The sequence below is a fragment of the Salmo trutta genome, chromosome 19 (assembly GCF_901001165.1).
Source record: "Salmo trutta chromosome 19, fSalTru1.1, whole genome shotgun sequence".
Taxonomy (NCBI): domain Eukaryota; kingdom Metazoa; phylum Chordata; class Actinopteri; order Salmoniformes; family Salmonidae; genus Salmo; species Salmo trutta.
In genome coordinates, this window is record NC_042975.1 from 20,212,993 (window position 1) to 20,234,355 (window position 21,363).

At 43.3% G+C, this 21,363-nt stretch overlaps 1 protein-coding gene across 8 annotated transcripts in view; it reads left to right on the plus strand.

Moving 5' to 3' along the window:
- Nucleotides 1–2,317: 2,317 nt before the first annotated feature.
- The window catches only part of mark4a (MAP/microtubule affinity-regulating kinase 4a), a 49,879-nt gene continuing 30,833 nt past the window's right edge, over nt 2,318–21,363 (plus strand). For all 8 annotated transcript variants that reach the window (XM_029700055.1, XM_029700057.1, XM_029700056.1 and 5 more), the window contains exons 1-3: nt 2,318–2,973; nt 10,419–10,616; nt 11,550–11,603. In XM_029700055.1, the coding sequence (XP_029555915.1) occupies nt 2,923–2,973; nt 10,419–10,616; nt 11,550–11,603 (303 nt within the window). In that variant the 5' untranslated portion in view covers nt 2,318–2,922. The remainder of the gene's footprint in view (nt 2,974–10,418; nt 10,617–11,549; nt 11,604–21,363) is intronic.

Below are 21,363 nucleotides of genomic sequence, written 5' to 3' on the forward strand. Positions count from 1 at the left end.
GCTTTAGTGTTCTGAGTTTAAATAAATATTTATCATGAGCACTCAACACGCTGCACCTTGGTCTACTCCTTTTGACGAGCGTCACACACAACAGTTCCCTCTCTCTTATGTCCACATCTTTGACGGGGCCCATGCCCATCTCTCTGACGGGCCCCTTGTCTACAAGCTCTTTGATTTCTTCCTCTCCCTTGCTACCTATCCTGCTCTATATTGAAAGAAATTGCAAGGGTTCACACACACTCTTTTATATGGTGAACATATTGTGGTTATAACTATGTGAAATCAATTAGCAATAACGAGTAGTCATTATGTATGGTTATCAGGTATCATACACGTAATTTAGATGTTTATACCTAACAAACACACATTTTATTTCTATAGTTCTCAAAATTCATTTAAAGTAGACAAACCAGTTTAAAATCTATAGGTTTACCAAATGGTGAAGTGATTAAACCTTAAGCGCAGTTGGATTAAGTGATGGTCAAATGTATTTAAACAAATGAGAAGAGAATCATATGAAAAGTACTGTGACCATTGCATTGTGAAAGGCAATTACTTTATATGAAAGGTATTTGTAGATTAGGTTTGGTGAAAAAGTTACTGTGTGATTTTGTGACAACACACCGGTACCATCTGCTGGAAGCTTTAAAGCACTGCAGGGTTGTGCCCCTGCTGGGTAGACCAAGGGCTTGTTTAAAAACATCCTTCCTTCCATCCTTTCACACTTCCTTGAAGTAATCACCTATCTAACATCAAGATTTCCACTACATTAATTTCACCAATTCACATAAGCTCAAGGGAGGAAGGAAGGGAGGAAAGATGCATGTTGTATGTATTTGAACAAGGCCCATACCTGAATAAGAAAGGATCCCAATCTACTTGGTTGCTCTAGCATCAATATCACCAAACTCATGTGTTAGTATGTGCTGATAGTATATGTGTTAATAGACAATGCTGCATATAGACAGGGTTTACGTCCCAAATGGCACCCTATTCCCTATATAGTGCACTACTTTTGACCAGAGCACAGGGTCAGCCACAGCAGCTCCGCTGGATGGAGAGCAATTTAGGGTTAGATGCTTTACACAAGGGCACAATAGCGTTGATTTGTATGGTTTCAGGGAAATTCTTAGAATTTGGGATGTAAATTTGTATCCCTCCATTTATATGGATGAATTGGACGTCGTAACGTATTATACGTCTTGCTCTGAGACCAATCTGCTTGTTGCTTCATTAGAATTTGTGATAAAGACAAAGTTCAGGAGAATTTATGTTGCAGCTTAAGAGAACTAATGACAAAATTTAGGAGAATTTATGTTGCAGCTTAAGAGAACTATTGACAAAGTTTAGGAGAATTTAAGTAGCAGGTTTGGATAGATAACGCAGCAGGTTAAGAGATTTAGGTTAAGGTTCAGAAAAGGGTTAGCTAAGGGGTGCCAAATTCCAGTGACTTTCCCCAAATTCTGTTTGGAGGAATTTTGCAACCCTATGACTGAGAAACTGTTAGATCCTATTTTTACCCCATTGCACCCCCACCCAAATCAAAATTCACAACAATAAAGACTTACCTATATTTGCTCAAATCAAAATATCAACATTGTTGTTACAAAGGCTGCTTAACTGTTATAACCATATAACGACACATTGTTACATCGTCTACCCTCAGCTGTGGCTTGCATTTTATAACACATACAATTTTTGTTTTTATATACGATTTAGATGTGCAAACATTTGACTTCCTTTACTTCTTATACACTTTAATATTAGGCTATACACTTTAGGCCTAGTCCTGATTTTATTTGCAACATAGTTGTAATTAGGCTAGTCCAAGTCTACAATACCAAAAGTGATGTCCAATTAACTCTACCCTTTGGAATAATTTATTCATATGAATCTTCATATCATAAAAAATGGCCAGGCTCCCGATTTGACTAGAGAAGGTATATTGGTCGATCTGTAGGCTAGCCTACAATAATCCCAATTTGTTCACCTGCTCTGGAGTGATGCCTTTGGTTGGGAGAATACCTTATAAATGGATTGATGCATTGGAGAGCGTGGCGGGGTGTTTGTTTATCTAAATACTGGCTTAGGCTATAGCTAACTAATCGGGATAGCACCGATCGTAATGTACTGTAACGGTTTGGATACAAATGCAAAGAACAAACAATAGGCTACATAAATTATGCAGTAGGCCTATAAGACATATTGAAGATGGGTCAGTGATTTAAACACGCTCATTCCCTCTGCAGTTTTGGATAGGTTTATTTTACGCTCAAGTTTACGCTCATAAAATAGGCAGTGCGTTTTCGGTCGGTGGATGTGTCAGTAAGCGTCTTTGACGGGAGAATTGGCGCATCTCACGGAGCAGCCACCAGGACAATCGGGTTATGAACGATTCGGCCTTTTCGTGCAAAATACCCTATGTTTTCCCGTGGAGTGATGCAATCACCGTCGGTTGCATGCAGGACAGCGATGGGGCATTGGTAGATCATACAGTTGTATTATTATAAACGGGGACGCTCCTCCCGAAGCCATATTTGTTTTGTATGCCAAACTGAGGCAGGGGGTGGAGAGGCGCTACAGAAACATTGGGCTTTGGCCAAACATCACCCTGTGTTAGTCCATAATTTACGTTTAGTCGTGGGTTTGCGTTCCTTTTCGTGCAAAATTACCGAATTGAGCGAATTTTGCCAGAGAAATGCAGCTTGCTTGAGGACACCCCCGATATCGGTTGGCTGCTGCTGCCATGATTGGCAGAAGTCTCCTCTCGATCACGGCTTCGCGGGTTGGAGAAGAAGCAGATTGATTTGGACCTGGTCTCAGCTGCGGAACTGCCGATGTCGAATGTTATTATCAGTGGAGCCTGATCCTGTAAATATTAGAAGCGCAAACAAAGAGTAATTCTGGAAAAACTCAGGGAAAATGTCTTCTCGTTCTGCGTTACCGTCTGGGATCGACAGGGGCACGGACCATGTAAGTGGAATTATTAGGCTATCCCCATAATTTGTGTGCATGCAGAAATTCTGCATCCTATGTGGATTATTGTTTTATGTCTCATAATATGGTGCCTTACATTCGCCATATGTATTTGTAGCGCATATTATATGGTGTGTATTTTGGTTGTTTGAAAAGGGAACCTGTTTATGAGAGTGGATGGCTATTTAGCATAGCAGGTTCTCTCAAAATGGGCCGTATCCTTGAACGTCTTAACAGCGAAAGAGATGATGGCTATAGGCGAACAGACCGGGATGAGTCCATCCGCATACGATAACACTCAGTCAGTGGATATGCGCAGAAGCGTCATACTAACCGTCACCTATTTATAACGCTGTATAGATAGTGATGTCACGTACTGCCGGTGTATTCCAGCCGTTATGACTGGCATATTGTCGCACCCTATTAATAAAAACGAGAAAACTTCCCTAGTCCGATTGATTTTAAGATAACTTTTTCGGATCATTGCATACAATGTTGTGCAAATGAAATTGATTGCTGCGTATAGCGGACTATACACAGCTATCGGGTTAAACAGCGCAGCGCCATCCGCTACAGCCTCTAGCCAGTAGCAGTCGGGCAACAATAGAGATTAGTAATAAACATAATCTATCTATCTACAGCGCCTTCGGAAAGAATTCAGACCCCTTGACTTTTTCCACATTTTGTTACATTACAGCCTTATTCTAAAATGGATTAAATAAAAATAAAAAATCCGCAATCCACACACAATACCCTATAATGACAAAGCGAAAACAGGTTTTTAGACATTTTTGCAAATACTGAAATATGTCATTTACATAAGTATTCAGACCCTTTACTTAGTACTTTGTTGAAGCACCTTCTACAGCGATTACAGCCTTGAGTCTACTTGGTTCCTTGATAACCATGACACTACAAGCTTGGCACACCTATATTTGGGGAGTTTCTCCCATTCTTCCCTGCAGATCCCCTCAAGCTCTGTCAGATTGGATGGGGAGCATTGCTGCACAGCTATTTTCAGGTCTCACCAGAGATGTTTGATGGGTTCTAGTCCAGGCTCTGGCTGGGCCACTCAAGGACATTCAGAGAATTGTCCCGAAGCCACTCCTGCGTTGTCTTGGCTGTGTGCTTAGGGTTGTTGTCCTGTTGGAAGGTGAACCTTCATCCCAGTCTGAGGTCCTGAGCGCTCTGGAGCAGGTTTTCATCAAGGATCTCTCTGTACTTACTCCATTCATCTTTCCCTAGATCCTGACTAATCTCCCAGTCCCTGCTGCTGAAAAACATCCCCACAGCATGACGCTGCCGCCACCATGCTTCACCGTAGGGATGGTGCTAGGTTTCCTCCAGACGTGATGCTTGGCATTCAGGCCATCTTAGTTTCATCAGACCAGAGAATCTTGTTTGTCATGGTTTGAGAGTCCTTTAGGTGCCTTTTGGCAAACTCCAAGTGGGCTGTCATGTGCCTTTTACTGAGGAGTGGCTTCCATCTGGCCACTCTACTATAAAGGCCTGATTGGTGGAGTGGTCCAGAGATGGTTGTCCTTCTGGAAGGTTCTCCCATCTCCACAGAGGAACTCTGGAGCTCTGTCAGAGTGACCATCGGGTTCTTGCTCTAGGAAGAGTTCTGGTGGTTCCAAACTTCTTCCATTTAAGAATGATGGAGGCCACTGTGTTCTTGAGGCCCTTCAATGCTGCCGAAAGTTTGCGGTACCCTTCCCCGGATTTGTGCCTCGACACAATCCAGTCTAGGAGCTCTACGGACAATTCCTTCGACTTCATGGCTTGGTTTTTGCTCTGACATGTACAGTCAACTGTGGGACCTTATATAGACAGGTGTGTGCCTTTCTAAATCATGTCCAATCAATTTACCACAGGTGGACTCCAATGAAGTTGTAGAAACATCTCAAGGATGATCAATGGAAACATGTGCACCTGAGCTCAATTTCGAGTCTCATAGCAAAGGGTCTGAATAATTATGTAAATAAGGTATTTCTGTTTTTAATTTTTAATACATTTGCAGAAATGTCTAAACCTGTTTTTGATTTGTCATTATGGGGTATTGTGTGTAGATTGATGAGGAAAAGTTGTATTTAATCAATTTTAGAATAAGGCTGTAACATAACAAAATGTGGAAAAGGGGAAGGGGCCTGAATACTTTCCAAATGCACTGTAGGCATATCTAATTTGCTTAACGTACTATCCACTTGTGTATGGGGGTTCCTCTTTAGATGTGATTCCATAAATGGTCATTTCTCTGCTGAAATGTGTGTTTATCAAGGAACTGTTTGATGAAGCAATCTGTCATTATTACGAATCCCAAATGTTTGTCTGGAGACTGGGTCTGCATCCCAAATGGCACCCTATTCCCTATAAAGTGCAGTACTTTTGACCAGAGCCCCATGGGCCTCTTCCTTATTTAGTGGACATAAGCATTTTGCTACACTCGCAATAACATCTGCTAACCGTGTGTATGTGACCAATAAAATTTGATTTGATTTGGTACTTTTGACCAGATGGGCCCTATTCAAATGTAGTGTGTTTTAAAGGGAATAGGTTGCCATTCAGGCAGAGAGCAGGAGGACATGCTGAGGGGATGGAAGTGTTAAGCCTCAGGCTCGAGACCGGCCAGGGACCACTGTGCCTGCATCTGCTCTCTCGCTCACTCACTCACTCTCTCTCTCTCTCTCTCTCTCTCTCGTGCTCTCTCTCTCTCTCCACCTCTCTCTCTCTTTGCAACTCTGCCTCTCTCTCTCTCTCTCCACCTCTCTCTCTCGCCGCATCTCTCTCTCTCCGCCTCTCTCTGCGCTTCTCTCTCTCGCCGCATCGCTCTCTCGCTCTCTCTCTCTGTTTCTCTCTCTTTTCTCTCCCTCTCTTACTGGCATCTTATTCTCGTGTTTTTTGGGCCCTGTTTCCTTTTGATCACATGACAAGGAGCTGTACATTTTATATTTTTTCCTGTAAAAAGCATATTGGTGTCTTTTTTCTTATGCTCTGCTGCCTGCCTGAATGACTGAAAATTAGCCATGACTCAAGCTTTGGATTGGATCTTCACGGCACCTATTACTAAAGCTGTTGGGTTCTGGAATCGAGCACTTACTAGCATGTGATGCATACCAGGCCTGGGTTCAAATTGTATTTGAAATCATTTCAAATACTTTAGCTGTGTTTGATTGAGCTTACCTCTTGCAATAGAGCCGATAGAAAACTCCCAAAATTGTAAATCCTGCACAAATGTCACTCCAGGCAGTCTAAAACAAACACTCAAAATATTTGAAAGATTTCAAATAGTATTTGAAACCAGGTTTGATGTACACGAGCTCAGTATTTGTAGTGCTAGAAGTAACATCAGTGATCTTGGCATCTTGGCCCCTGACTAAGTATTTAACACGGACATTATGTGACTGGTCACCCGTGGTGTAAATTACTTAAGTAAAAATACTTTAAAGTACTACTTAAGTCGTTTTTGGGGGTATCTGTACTTTACTATTTATATTTTTTACAACATTTCCTTTTACTCCACTACATTCCTAAAGAAAATATGTACTTTTTACTCCATACATTTTCCCTGACACCCAAAAGTACTTGTTACATTTAGAATGCTCAAGCAGGGTAGCAATATGGTCTAATTCACGCACCAATCAATATAACGCGTTGTCATACCTACTGCCTCTGATCTGGCGGACTCACTAAACACAAATACTGCGTTTGTAAATGATGTCTGAGTGTGCTTCTGTTTGTCCCTAAATAAAAAGAAAACATGAAAATGGTGCCATCTGGTTTGCTTAATATAGGAATTTTGATGTATTGCATTTACTTGTACTTTTTATTTTTACTCAAGTATGGCAATTGAGTATTTTTTCCACCCCTGTACTAAAGTACATTTAGAACCGGATACGTTTAGACATTTACTCAAGTAGTATTTTGCTGGGTGATTTTCCCTTAAGTCATTTTAAATTAAGGTACCTTTATTTTTTACTCAAGTAGAACAATTGGGTACTTTTCCCACCACTGATAGTCACCTCACACGTTGTCCCAGGTATCAGACAGATCAGAAAGTCCAAAATTGGCACAAGCTGTTCTATGACAGTAGTATTTATAATTTAACATATTCATATGGTCAGCAACATCTGTTACCAAGAAGTGAATGATCTCACGTATTTCTATTCAAGCTGCACTAGGGCCACGTTCCGTAGGTAAACCTTGAGCGTCGCAAATATAAATATGAATAGAACATGGTTCCTTAGTCTACATGTTTGAAGAGAGACATCTGTTCGACATTATATGTTTCTATCTAAACGTTCCTGTCACGCCCTGACCTTAGAGATCCTTGTTATTCTCTATGTTTGGTTAGATCAGGGTGTGACACGGGTGGGAAATTCTATGTTTTCTGTTTCTTTGTTTTTGGGCGAGTGTGGTTCCCAATCAGAGGCAGCTGTCTATCGTTGTCTCTGATTGGGAATCATACTTAGGCAGCCTGTTTTCCACCTGAGTTTGTGGGATCTTGTTTTCTGTTTAGTATCTGTGCCTGACAGAACTGTGCACTTTCGTTTTGTTACTTTGTTGAAGTGTTTTTGTGAATAAAAGTATCATGAACACTTACCACGCTGCGCCTCGGTCCACTTCTACCACCAATGACAGCCGTTACAGTTCCACAACATTGTGCCCTGTTGAACACAGCCCAGGCATGATGTTGTCCAAATCAAAGATAATATAACAACTTAGAATATAATTTCAGTGTAGAACTATGGCGTACCAGCAGTCCTGGGTGTTGCTTTCAGTCCATTAAACCTTCGCCTACAGTTGAAGTCGGAAGTTAACATACACTTAGGTTGGAGTCATTCAAATTTGTTGTTCAACCACTCCACAAATTTCTTGTTAACTTCATCGGGGTAGGGGGCAGTATTTTGATGTCCGGATGAAAAGCATGCCCGTAGTAAACTGCCTGATACTCAGGCCCAGAAGGTAGGATATGCATATTATAAGTAGATTTGGATGGAAAACACTCTGACGTTTCTAAAACTGTTTGAATGATGTCTGTGAGTATAACAGAACTCATATGGCAGGCAAAAACCTGAGAAAAAATCCAACCAGGAAGTGTGGATATCTGTGGTTTGTAGTTTTTCAAGTGATTGCCTATCTAATACACAGTGTCTGTGGGGTCATTTTGCACTTCCTAAGGCTTCCACTAGATGTCAACAGTCTTTAGAACGTTGTTTCATGCTTCTACTGTGAATGGGGAGAGAATAAGAGCCATTGGAGTCAGATGACTGAGAAAATGACATGAGCTCAATCGTGCACGCTCCCGTGCGAGTTAGGTGTGTTCCTTTTCATTTCTGAAGACAAATGAATCGTCCGGTTGGAATATTATGGAAGATTTATGATAAAAACATCCTAAAGATTGATTCTATATATCGTTTGACATGTTTCTACGAACTGTAATATGACTTTTTTACTTTTCGTCTGAAGTTACTGCGGGTATGATTTATGGCGGGTATCTGTGTGTCTTGTTTTGATGTCTGAGCGCTGTACTTATATTATTGCAAAGTTTGCTTTCACCGTAAAGCTTTTTTGAAATCTGAAGTGGTTGCATTAAGGAGAAGTGTATCTATAATTCTTTGAATGACAGTTGTATATTTTATCAACGTTTATGATGAGTATTTCTGTAAATTGATGTGCTCATTAACCGGAAGTTTTGGGAGGCAAAACATTTCTGAACATTACACGCCAATGTAAAATGGGGCTTTTGGATATAAATATGAACTTTATCGAGCAAAACATACATGTATTGTGTAACATGAAGTCCTATGAGTGCCATCTGATGAAGATCATCAAAGGTTAGTGATTAATTTTAGCTGTATTTCTGGTTTTTGTGACGCCTCTCCTTGCTTGGAAAATGGCTGTGGTTTTTCTTGTCTAGGTGCTGTCCTAACATAATCTAATGTTATGCTTTCGCCGTAAAGCCTTTTTGAAATCGGACAGTGTGGTTGGATTAACGAGAAGTGTATCTTTAAAATGGGATATATAATAGTTGTATGTTTGAGAAATTTGAATTATGAGATTTTTGTTGTTTTGAATTTGGCACCCTGCTATTTCACTGGCTGTTGATGAGTGTATCCCGCAGGTGGGACGCTAGCGTCCCACATACCCCAGAGAGGTTAACAAACTATAGTTTTGGCAAATCGGTTAGGACATCTACTTTGTGCATGACACAAGTAATTTTTCCAACAACTGTTTACAGACAGATTATTTCACTTATAATTCACTGTATCACAATTCCAGTGGGTCAGAAATTTACATACACTAAGCTGACAGTGCCTTTAAACAGCTTGGAAAAGCTAGCCACCCAGGCTAGGGATCTCCGAGGTCAGGGCTAGATGCCCACCCGGACCCTCCCCTATAGAGTCAGGTTTTGCGGCCGGAGTCCGCAACTTTGGGGGGGGGGGTGTTACTGTCACGCCCTGACCTTAGAGATCCCTTTCATTCTCTATTTGGTTAGGTCAGGGTGTGACTAGGGTGGGAAATCTATGTTTCTATTTCTTTGTTGGCCTAGTATGGTTCCCAATCAGAGACAGCTGTTTGTCGTTGTCTCTGATTGCAGATCATACTTAGGCAGCCCTTTTTCCCACCTTAGATTGTGGGATCTTGTTTTTGGTACTGTGCTGTATGCCCTACTGAACGTTACGTTTTCGTTTTGTATTTATTTGGCTTTGTTTCGGTGTTTATCTAAAAAAGAAAGATGTACGCTTACCACGCTGCACCTTGGTCTAGTTCTTCCCTCAATGAACGTAACAGCTCTAATCTATGGATTTCGCAATAGTGGGCAGGGGTGCAGCCACGGGTGGGCTGGGGGGGCATCATCCACTGGAGAGCTAGGCCCAGCCAATCAGAATGAGTTTGTGGAGGTCCTGGGCTGGCGTAGTTACACATGCTCTGCTTACGGTAGAAAAATTTACATTCAATTCTCTGGCAACAGCTCTGGTGGACATTCCTGCAGTCAGCATGCCAATTGCACGCTCTCTCAAAACTTGAGACATCTGTGGCATTGTGTTGTGTGGCAAAACTGCACATTTTACACACCTGTATAATGAACATGCTGTTTAATCAGCTTCTTGATATGCAACACCTGTCAGGTGGATGGATTATCTTGTCGAAGGATAAATGCTCACTAACAAGGATGTAAACAAATTTGTTCACCAAATTTGAGAGAAATAAGATTTTGCCTGTATGTACTGTAGCATTTCTGGGAATTATTTGATCAGCTCATGAAACATGGGACCAACACTTTAAATGTTGCGATTTATATTTTTGTTCAGTGTATGTTTCGGGTCACCAGTATAGTGTGAAAAGAGTTTCAGTTCCCAGGCTTTGCATGGTCATTGTCATCGGGGTGCTGGTGGTGACCCCCCCCCCCCCCCCTTTTCCCATATATTCTCTCCCCCCAGCATGTGTCCCTGGCTGCCAGCCGCTCAGACAAGGGAACCAGCCTGTCCAGCCGCTCGCTGGGTGCCCGCTGCAGGAACTCCATGGCCTCCTGCTCTGACGAGACTCCGCACATCGGCAACTACCGCCTGCTCAAGACCATCGGCAAGGGCAACTTTGCCAAGGTCAAGCTGGCGCGCCACATCCTGACGGGCAAGGAGGTGAGGCTGGGGGACGGGAAGGGTGGGGGGTTGTTGGGTAAGGTACATGATGCAAAGGAAGGGTGCTAGTCATAGAAAGCATAGAAATAGTGTATATTTCTATGGTAATGAGTTGGACGGATGCATGGGGCCCAATCCCAAATCGACCCCTAGACCCAGCATAGCCAGAAGCTTCACCCTAGTGTTTATACCACGCAAATGATCTCAAATCTCTTCAGGTGCAAAGGATGTAAAGTCTAGGGCAGGGATCATCAACTAGATTCAGTCGCGGGCCGATTTGTTTTCTTGAGCGGCTGGTCGGGGGGCCAGAACATAATTACAAATAATTTGTAGACTGCAAGAAGCCTAAACAGATATAATATTTGAATTAAACATAATAATTTCAAACCTTGCTTACAATTGTATAGGATCACGTCTCTCTATTATGCTTGGGAATACTTGGGAACAGATTTCCAAAATTAAAATCACTTGGAGCTAATTTCCTGGAGTTTTTACATTATTTTATGTCCATCAATTACAGAGAGTGGCACAGAAAGAGAGAAAGAGCAGCACAGAGAGAGAGGGAGAGAGCAGCGTGGAGAGAGGGAGAGAGAGGAGGAGGGAGAGAAAGCGAGAGAGATGGAGAGAGAGCAAGCGAGGCAAAGAGAGAGGGGGAGGTGGGGAAAAAAACCACTCATGGGTCGTCAGTTGGGGAACCCTGGTCTTGGGATTGGGTTGTTGTAGTGACTTGGTCATGGATAGGAGGGGTAGGAAGTGGATGTGAGGGGGATCTGTAGTTGTGGTTGTTCTTTTATTTAGATGGATCCCCATTAGCTTTGGCCTTAGCGACTACTAGTTTTACTACTGCGAAGTTTTTGTCTTCTTCTTGTGCTTTTTTGTAAAATGTCCTTCTTTGCTTTCTCTGACCCCAAGTCCTCCTCATGTCTCCTCCAGGTTGCAATAAAAATCATTGACAAAACTCAGTTGAATCCAACCAGCCTACAAAAGGTGAGTATTGGCCATTTGCATTTTTAAATGATCAATCTGTTTTATCTCAGTCACAGTGGACATGACTTTAATAAACGCTTAATGAACAATTAATAAATGCTTAATAAACTCCCTCTTTTCCCATTGACATTACACTGAGTAAGAACACCATAAGTCTCACAATCAGGCAGGGGCATCTTTATTAAGTGAGTTTTATCAATGACTGAATTTCTAAAGTGAAGTACCTGGAAACCTGCAGCAGGATCAGTGTTTTTGTGGAGCGCGGCTACTCTGGTCTCCCGTTTAGTGAGAGAGCAAGAGAGAGAGAGGGACGTGATACTGTTTGGCAGGTGCTGTGAACTGGATGACTGGATAACTGACTGAAAGGCAGGATGTCTAGATGACTGGATAACTGACTGAAAGGCAGGATGTCTGGATGACTGGATGACTAGATGGAAGGACGACTGGATGACGAGTTGACTGCATAATTATATGACTGGGTGACTGGATTACTGGGTGACTGGATAACTGGATTACTAGATGGAAGGATGGCTGGCTGACTGGATAGAAGGATGACTGGATGACTGACTGGGTGACTGGGTGACTGGAAGATGGAACAGCTGTGGATTTGAAGGTGTATATATTGGTTGTTGCTGTGAAAGCAGCTATTTTGTTTTGCTTTTGGCATGAGTTGCAAGTGTGTCTTTGGGAATGCTGAGGTCTGTCACAGTGAGATGATTTGATGTTCATCAGCACGTTCAGGGTATATCCCGAATGATAGACAGTGGACACTTGGGTTTTACCAGAACCAGAATGGTGGACAAACAGGCTAGTTGTTCCTGTGCATAAATGGAAGACCCACAATGGACGCTCAGGGTTTGCTGTGCATGAAGGGTATAAGTAACATGGCTGACAATCAGGGATCATTGACCGTTGGCTACGTTCCAATGTCCATACTAGCACATCGCTTTCAATGCATGCCCAATATATTGCCTAATTTTAAGTCGTATGCTTGTATATGGATATTGGAACAGAGCCTTCAGGATGACTCCAGGATTTTTCCTGGCTCAAAAAAGGGAGTAGGTGGTAACTCAGTGAGGCAGTAGTCACGGTCAGCCAACCTAAGAATTCACTATGCAGGGAAAATGTAAAGACATGAAGACACATATAGTACTTTAGTAGTGCACATGGTAACATTGACTCATAACCCCCCACATGCACATACAGTGAGGGGAAAAAGTATTTGATCCCCTGCTGATTTTGTACATTTGCCCACAGACAAAGAAATGATCAGTCTATAATTTTAATGGCATGTTTATTTGAACAGTGAGAGACAGAATAACAACAAGAAAATCCAGAAATGTCAAAAATGTTATAAATTGATTTGCATTTTATTGAGGGAAATAAATATTTGACCCCCTCTCAATCAGAAAGATTTCTGGCTCCCAGGTGTCTTTTATACAGGTAACAAGCTGAGATTAGATCACACTCTAAAAGGGAGTGCTCCTAATCTCAGTTTGTTACCTGTATAAAAGACACCTGTCCACAGAAGCAATCAATCAATCAGATTCCAAACTCTCCACCATGGCCAAGACCAAAGAGCTCTCCAAGGATGTCAGGGACATGATTGTAGACCTACACAAGGCTGGAATGGGCTGCAAGACCATCGCCAAGCGGCTTGGTGAGAAGGTGACAACAGTTGGTGCGATTATTCGCAAATGGAAGAAACACAAAATAACTGTCAATCTCCCTCGGCCTGGGGCTCCATGCAAGATCTCACCTCGTGGAGTTGCAATGACCATGAGAACGGTGAGGAATCAGCCCAGAACTACACGGGAGGATCTTGTCAATGATCTCAAGGCAGCTGGGACCATAGTCACCAAGAAAACTATTGGTAACACACTACGCCGTGAAGGACTGAAATCCTGCAGCGTCCGCAAGGTCCCCCTGCTCAAGAAAGCACATATACATGCCCGTCTGAAGTTTGCCAATGAACATCTGAATGATTCAGAGGACAACTGTGTGAGTGTTGTGGTCAGATGAGACCAAAATGGAGCTCTTTGGCATCAACTCAACTCGCCGTGTTAGGAGGAGGAGGAATGCTGCCTATGACCCCAAGAAAACCATCCCCACCGTCAAACATGAGGTGGAAACATTATGCTTTGGGGGTGTTTTTCTGCTAAGGGGACAGGACAACTTCACCGCATCAAAGGGACGATGGACGGAGCCATGTACCGTCAAATCTTGGGTGAGAACCTCCTTCCCTCAGCGAGGGCATTGAAACGGGTCGTGAATGGGTATTCCAGCATGACAATGACCCAAAACACACGGCCAAGGCAACAAAGGAGTGGCTCAAGAAGAAGCACATTAAGGTCCTGGAGTGGCCTAGCCAGTCTCCAGACCTTAATCCCATAGAAAATCTGTGGAGGGAGCTGATGGTTTGAGTTGCCAAACGTCAGCCTTGAAACCTTAATGACTTGGAGAAGATCTGCAAAGAGGAGTGGGACAAAATCCCTCCTGAGATGTGTGCAAACCTGGTGGCCAACTACAAGAAACATCTGACCTCTGTGATTGCCAACAAGGGTTTTGCCACCAAGTACTAAGTCATGTTTTGCAGAGGGGTCAAATACTTATCTCCCTCATTAAAATGCAAATAATTTTATAAAATTTTTGACATGTGTTTTTCTGGATTTTTTTGTTTGTTATTGTGTCTCACTGTTCAAATAAACCTACCATTAAAATTATAGACTGATAATTTCTTTGTCAGTGGGCAAATGTACAAAATCTGCAGGGGATCAAATTTTCCCTCACTGTACATGTTTGTTTCACGTTTGTTTTATTATACTTGTTGGGTCCAAACAATTGATTCCCATTCAAAATCCTGTTTCCCTTACCCCTAACTTAACCCTAAGATTTTGATGGCGCTGACGGAGATGGCTGCATCGCGACTAGCTCTTAAGCAACTCTGCAGTATTTTGTTGTTTATGTAGTATTTTTTCCGTCATTAGCTCGGAAATTGTTTTGTGTCATTACATACAGCCGGGAAGAACTATTGGATATTAGACCAGAACTTCCAGCATTACGACCAGGATTACGACTTCCCTGAAGAGGATCCTTTGTTTGCTCTCCCCAGAGCAATTGAACTCATTCCAGAGGCTGACCCAAAACAACGCTGGCGAAGGAGAGGTACTCGAGGCGGTCTTCTGGTCCGACTTAGGAAGCGTGCACAACACCCACCGCTCCCGAGTCTTTTACTCGCTAATGTCCAACCTCTGGATAATACAATTGATGAGCTCAAGGTGAGAGTTGCTTTTCAGAGTGACACCAGGGATTGTAATATACTCTGCTTCACGGAAACATGGCTCTCGCGATATACAGTCTGACTCTGTAAAGCAAGTTGGGTTCTCAGTACATCGCGCCGACAGAAACAAACATCTCTCCGGGAAGCAGAAGGGTGGAGGTATATGTTTTATGTTTAACAACTTATGGTGTAACTGTCATAACATACAGGAACTCAAGTCCTTCTGTTCACCCAACCTAGAATATCTCACAATCAAATGCCGACCGTACTATCTCCCGAGAGAATTTTCGTCAATAATAGCCACAGCGGTCTATATCCCCCCAAGCGGATACAACGATGGCCCTCAAAGAACTTCACTGGACTTTATGCAAACTGAAAACCACATATCCTGAGGCTGCATTTATTGTAGCTGGGGATTTTAACAAAGCAAATTTGAGGAAAAGGCTCCCGAAATTCTATCAACATATTGATTGTTGTACTTGCACTGCTAAAACGCTCGACCATTGCTATACTACCTTCCAGAATGCATATAAGGCCCTCCCCCGGCCTCCATTCGGCAAATCGGACCACGATTCCGTCTTGCTCCTCCCATCCTATAGGCAGAAACTCAAACAGGAAGCACCCGTGGTAAGGACTATTCAACGCTGGTCTGACCAATCGGAATCCACGCTTCAATATTTTGATCACGCGGACTGGGATCTGTTCAGAATAGCTTCAGAAAATATTATCGACACATATACCGATACGGTGAATGAGTTTATCAGGATGTGCATAGGAGATTGTTGCATAGGAGATTGTGACAGTTGTACCCACTGTGACTATTAAAACCTACCCCAACCAGAAACCGTGGCTAGATGGGAGCATTCACACAAAAAACTGAAAGCGCAAACCATCGCATTTAACCAGGGCAAGAAGACTGGGAATATGGAAGAATACAAGCAGTGTACTTATTCCCGCTGCAAAGCAATGAAGCAGGCTCAACATCGGTATAGGGACAAAGTTGAGTCCCAGTTCAAAGCTTAGTCACTTTAATTAATTGTGTGTAAATATTGCATCACCCATCTCATATATATACTGTACTCTCTACTATGCCATTGTATCTTATCCAATGCCTCTCTGACATATATGGATTTATATTCTTAATCCATTCCTTACTTAGATTTACACGTATTTTGGGCATATGTTGTGAAACTGTTAGATATTACTGCACTGTCGGAGCTAGCATTTCGCTACACCCGCAATAACATCTGCTAAACATGTGTATGTGACCAATAAAATTTGATTTGATTTGATAACCTCAAAGCCCTAACCCTGACATCTAACCCCTAACCCCTTCTGGTCCCCACAAGGATAGTAAAACCAAACACACACACACACTATGTCGACTCAGTGCTGAGATGTGTCTCCCTCGTTGTGCTAGTCAGAGGTCCGTCTCTCTCTCTTTCTCTTTCTCCTCTTCTCTCTCTTTCTCTCCTTTCTCTTTCTCCTCTTCTCTCTCTCTCTCCTCTCTCTTCTCTCCTCTCTCTCTCTCCTCTCTCTCTCTCTCTCTCTCTCGCCTTCTCTCTCTCTCCTCTCTCTCTTTCTCTCTCCTCTTCTTTTTCTCCCCTCCTCCTTCCCTCTCTCTCTTTTCTTTCCTTTCTTCTCTCTCTTTTTCTCCCTCTCTCTCTCTCCTTCTCTTCTCCTCTCTCTTCTCGCTCTCCTCCTCCTCTTCTCTTTTTCTCTCTCTCCCCTCTCTCTTTCTCTTTCTCCTCTTCTCTCCTCCTCTCTCTTTCTCCTCCTCTCTCTCTCGCTCTCTCTCTCTCTTTCTCTTTTTCTCTCTCTCTCTCTCTCCTCTCTCTTTCTCCTCCTCTCTCTCTCTCTCGCTCTCTCTCTCCTCTTTCTTTCTCCTCTTATCTCTCTCTCCTCTCTCTTTCTCCTCCTCTCTCTCGCTCTCTCTCCTCTCCTCTTTTTTTTCTCTCTCTCTCCTCTTCTCCTCTCTCTTTCTCTTTCTCTTTCTCCTCTTCTCTCTCTCTCTCCTCTCTCTTTCTCCTCCTCTCTCTTTCTCCTCTCTCTCTTTCTTTCTCTTTGTCCTCCCCTCTCTCTCTCTCTCTCTCTCTCTCTCTCTCTCTCTAACCCCCTTAGCTCTGTGGCGGCACACATGAACTCTGCCTCCGGGGGGCACGAATTGAACAGACCGGAAGGAGCCAATCAAGGATGAAATAATTGTTCATAATTGCGTTGTGTGTGTGCGTGCGTGTGTGTGTGTGTGTGTGTGTGTGTGTGTGTGTGGGGAAGATAGTGTTGGATTGGGAGAATGTCTGTAGTGTTCAGCACATCATGGTTTTGTTGGACTGTAGGACCATCTCATATGTGGGTTAATGAAATAGACATGAGGTACATGATCTGCGTTTCTATGAGCTCCTAGTGTCATCATTGTGGGTTTGATTCCTGCTGAGGCCACCCATGAGATGTATGCACGAATGACTGTAAGTCACTTTGGATAAAAGTTTTTTCTAAATGGTGTACAGTCCTCATCATATGTATTTGTGTAACCGATGTAAAATGGCTAGTTAGTTAGCAGTGACGTCACTCACTCTGAGACCTGAAGTGGTTGTTCCCCTTGCTCGGCAAGGGCCGCGGCTTTTGTGGAGCAATGGGTAACGATGCTTCGTGGGTGTCAGTTGTTGATGTGTGCAAGGGTCCCTGGTTCGAGCCCAGGTTGGGGCGTGGAGAGGGACGGAACCTACACTGTTACATTGATGCTGTTGACCCGGATCATTGGTTGCTGCGGAAAAAGGAGGAGGTCAAAAGGAGGGTGATGTAAAATGGCTAGTTAGTTAGCGGTGGTGCGCGCTAACAGCGTTTCAATCAGTGACGTCACTCGCTCTGAGACCTGAAGTGGTTGTTCCCCTTGCGTTGCAAGGGCCGTGGCTTTTGTGGCGCGATGGGTAACGATGCTTCGTGGGGCGTCAGTTGTTGATGTGTGCAAGGGTCCCTGGTTCGAGCCCAGGTTGGGGTGAAGAGAGGGACGGAACCTACACTGTTACATTTGGAAAGTGAAGCTAACATTACAATTTTGTCTCTATACTCCAACATTTTCGATTTGAGATCAAATGTCTACATAAATGGCCAATACTCACATAAATATGTATTACTATTTAGAAATGAATGCACTTTTCATGTCCAATAGTAACTAAATGATGGATGATATCTGGAGTAATTTTCTTTCTAAGTGTGGAGATAAGAAGTTTGTGAATACTTCTCAATTGATCCTGATAATACCATGATAAAGAAAAAACATGAATGGATCATGAATAATGATGCACAAAAACATGCTAGCCACTCACCATACTTACCATCAGGAACAAAAGGGGCGGTTAGCATTTTTTGGGGGGTGTGGACTTTGTGCCTCTTTGTGCCTTTTTTGTGTTTAGGAACCTGTTCTATTCTAACTTACAAAAAAGTGACTCCAAAATGACACAAGACATTATTCAATATTCAGTTACTATTGGACAAGACATTACCCAAAACACAGCCAAAGCAAACTGTAAATTAATCTAACACGATGCTGATGATGAAGCATGATGATGCAGTTATTGTGTGCAAGGGATATGAGACAAAATACTTAACTTTTGACTACTTTAAAACACTATAAGTGAATCTGTCCAAATACTTATGGCTTCTTATTTATGGGTCTAGATACATAAAGTGCTTTTTATGGCTTAATGGTAAAACTGATATATATACACTGCTCAAAAAAATAAAGGGAACACTAAAATAACACATCCTAGATCTGAATGAATGAAATAATCTTATTAAATACTTTTTTCTTTACATAGTTGAATGTGCTGACAACAAAATCACACAAAAATAACCAATGGAAATCCAATTTATCAACCCATGGAGGTCTGGATTTGGAGTCACACTCAAAATTAAAGTGGAAAACCACACTACAGGCTGATCCAACTTTGATGTAATGTCCTTAAAACAAGTCAAAATGAGGCTCAGTAGTGTGTGTGGCCTCCACGTGCCTGTATGACCTCCCTACAATGCCTGGGCATGCTCCTGATGAGGTGGCGGATGGTTTCCTGAGGGATCTCCTCCCAGACCTGGACTAAAGCATCCGCCAACTCCTGGACAGTCTGTGGTGCAACGTGGCATTGGTGGATGGAGCGAGGCATGATGTCCCCGATGTGCTCAATTGGATTCAGGTCTGGGGAACGGGCGGGCCAGTCCATAGCATCAATGCCTTCCTCTTGCAGGAACTGCTGACACACTCCAGCCACATGAGGTCTAGCATTGTCTTGCATTAGGAGGAACCCAGGGCCAACCGCACCAGCATATGGTCTCACAAGGGGTCTGAGGATCTCATCTCGGTACCTAATGGCAGTCAGGCTACCTCTGGCGAGCACATGGAGGGCTGTGCACGCATCCTTGTGGGGCCCCAGTGTTGAGGATGAGCGAAGTAGAGGTGTTCTTTCCTACCTTCACCACCTGGGGGTGGCCCGTCAGGAAGTCCAGGACCAAATTGCACAGGGCGTCGTTCAAACCCAGGGCCTCAAGCTTAATGATGAGCTTGGAGGGTACTATGGTGTTGAATGCTGAGCTATAGTCAATGAACAGCATTCCTACATAGGTATTAGTATTGTCCAGATGGGATAGGGCAGTGTGCAGTGCGATGGAGATTGCATCGTCTGTGGATCTATTGGGGCGGTAAGCAAATAGAAGTGGGTCGAGGGTGTCAGAAAAGGCAGAGGTGATGTAATCCTTAACTAGCCTCTCAAAGTACTTCATGATGATGGGGCGATAGTCATTTATTTCAGTTACCTTTGCTTTCTTGGGTACAGGAATAATGGTGGACATCTTGAAGCATGTGGGGACAGCAGACTGGGATAGGGAGAGATTGAATATGTCCGTAAACACTCCAGCCAGCTGGTCTGCGCATGCTCTGAGGACGTGGCTAGGGATGCCGTCTGGGCCAACAGCCTTGCGAGAGTTAACTCACTTAAATGTCTTACTCACGTCGACCACGGAGAAGGAGAGCCCACAGTCCTTGGTAGCGGGCCGTGTCGGTGGCACTGTGTTATCTTCAAAGTGGGCGAAGAAGGTGTTTAGCTTGTCCGGAAGCAAGACGTGACTGGTTTTCCCTTTGTAATCCGTGATTGTTTGTAGACCCTGCCACATACATCTTGTGTCTGAGCCGTTGAATTGTGACTCCACTTTGTCTCTATACTGATGTTTTGCCTGTTTGATTGCCTTACGGAGGGAATAACTCCACTGTTTGTATTCGGCCATATTTCCAGTCACCTTGCCATGGTTAAATACGAATGCTGCCATCTATCCACAGTTTCTGGTTAGGGTAGGTTTTAATAGTCACAGTTGATACAACATCTCCTATACACTTCCTGATAAACTCAGTCACCGTATCAGTGTATTCGTTGATGTTATTCTCAGAGGCTACCCGGAACATATCCCAGTCCGCGTGATCAAAACAAACTTGAAGTGTGGATTCCGATTGCTCAGACCAGCATTGAATAGTTCTTAGTACGGGTACTTCTTGTTTGAGTTTATGCCTATAGGAAGGGAGGAGCAAAATGGAGACGTGATCAGATTTGCCGAAGGGAGGGCGGGGGAGGGCCTTGTAAGCATCTCGCAAGTTGGAGTAGTAGTGGTTGAGTGTTTTAGCAACGCGAGTACTACAGTCAATGTGTTGATAGAACTTCGGTAGCGTTTTTCTCAAATTTACTTTGCTTAAATCCCCAGCTACAATAAATGCTAAGCAGAGAGCGCACTGAACAGAGAGCGCAGATGCACTTGGCCAAATCAATTCCAGTAATTAATGAAATAATTATACATTTACTCTGACACATCGTGACCCACCATTAACAGGTCCGTGACCCACCCATACTTTAAGAAAGCCAAATGTCAGTTGGCACCCCTGCCCTTCTTCTTCCCAGAGAGATATTTATTCCTGTCTGCGCAATGAACTGAGAACCTAACTCAAATCAAATCAAATCAAATTTATTTATATAGCCCTTCGTATATCAGCTGAAATCTCAAAGTGCTGTACAGAAACCCAGCCTAAAACCCAAACAGCAAGCAATGCATGTGAAAGAGGCACGGTGGCTAGGAAAAACTCCCTAGGAAAAACTCCCTAGAAAGGCCAAAAACCTAGGAAGAAACCTAGAGAGGAACCAGGCTATGAGGGGTGGCCAGTCCTCTTCTGGCTGTGCCGGGTGGATATTATAACAGAACATGGTCAAGATGTTAAAATGTTCATAAATGACCAGCATGGTCAAATAATAATAATCATTGTAGTTGTCGAGGGTGCAACAAGCACGTCCGGTGAACAGGTCAGGGTTCCGTAGCCGCAGGCAGAACAGTTGAAACTGGAGCAGCAGCATGGCCAGGTGGACTGGGGACAGCAAGGAGTCATCATGCCAGGTAGTCCCGAGGCATGGTCCTAGGGCTCAGGTCCTCCGAGAGAAAGAAAGAAAGAGA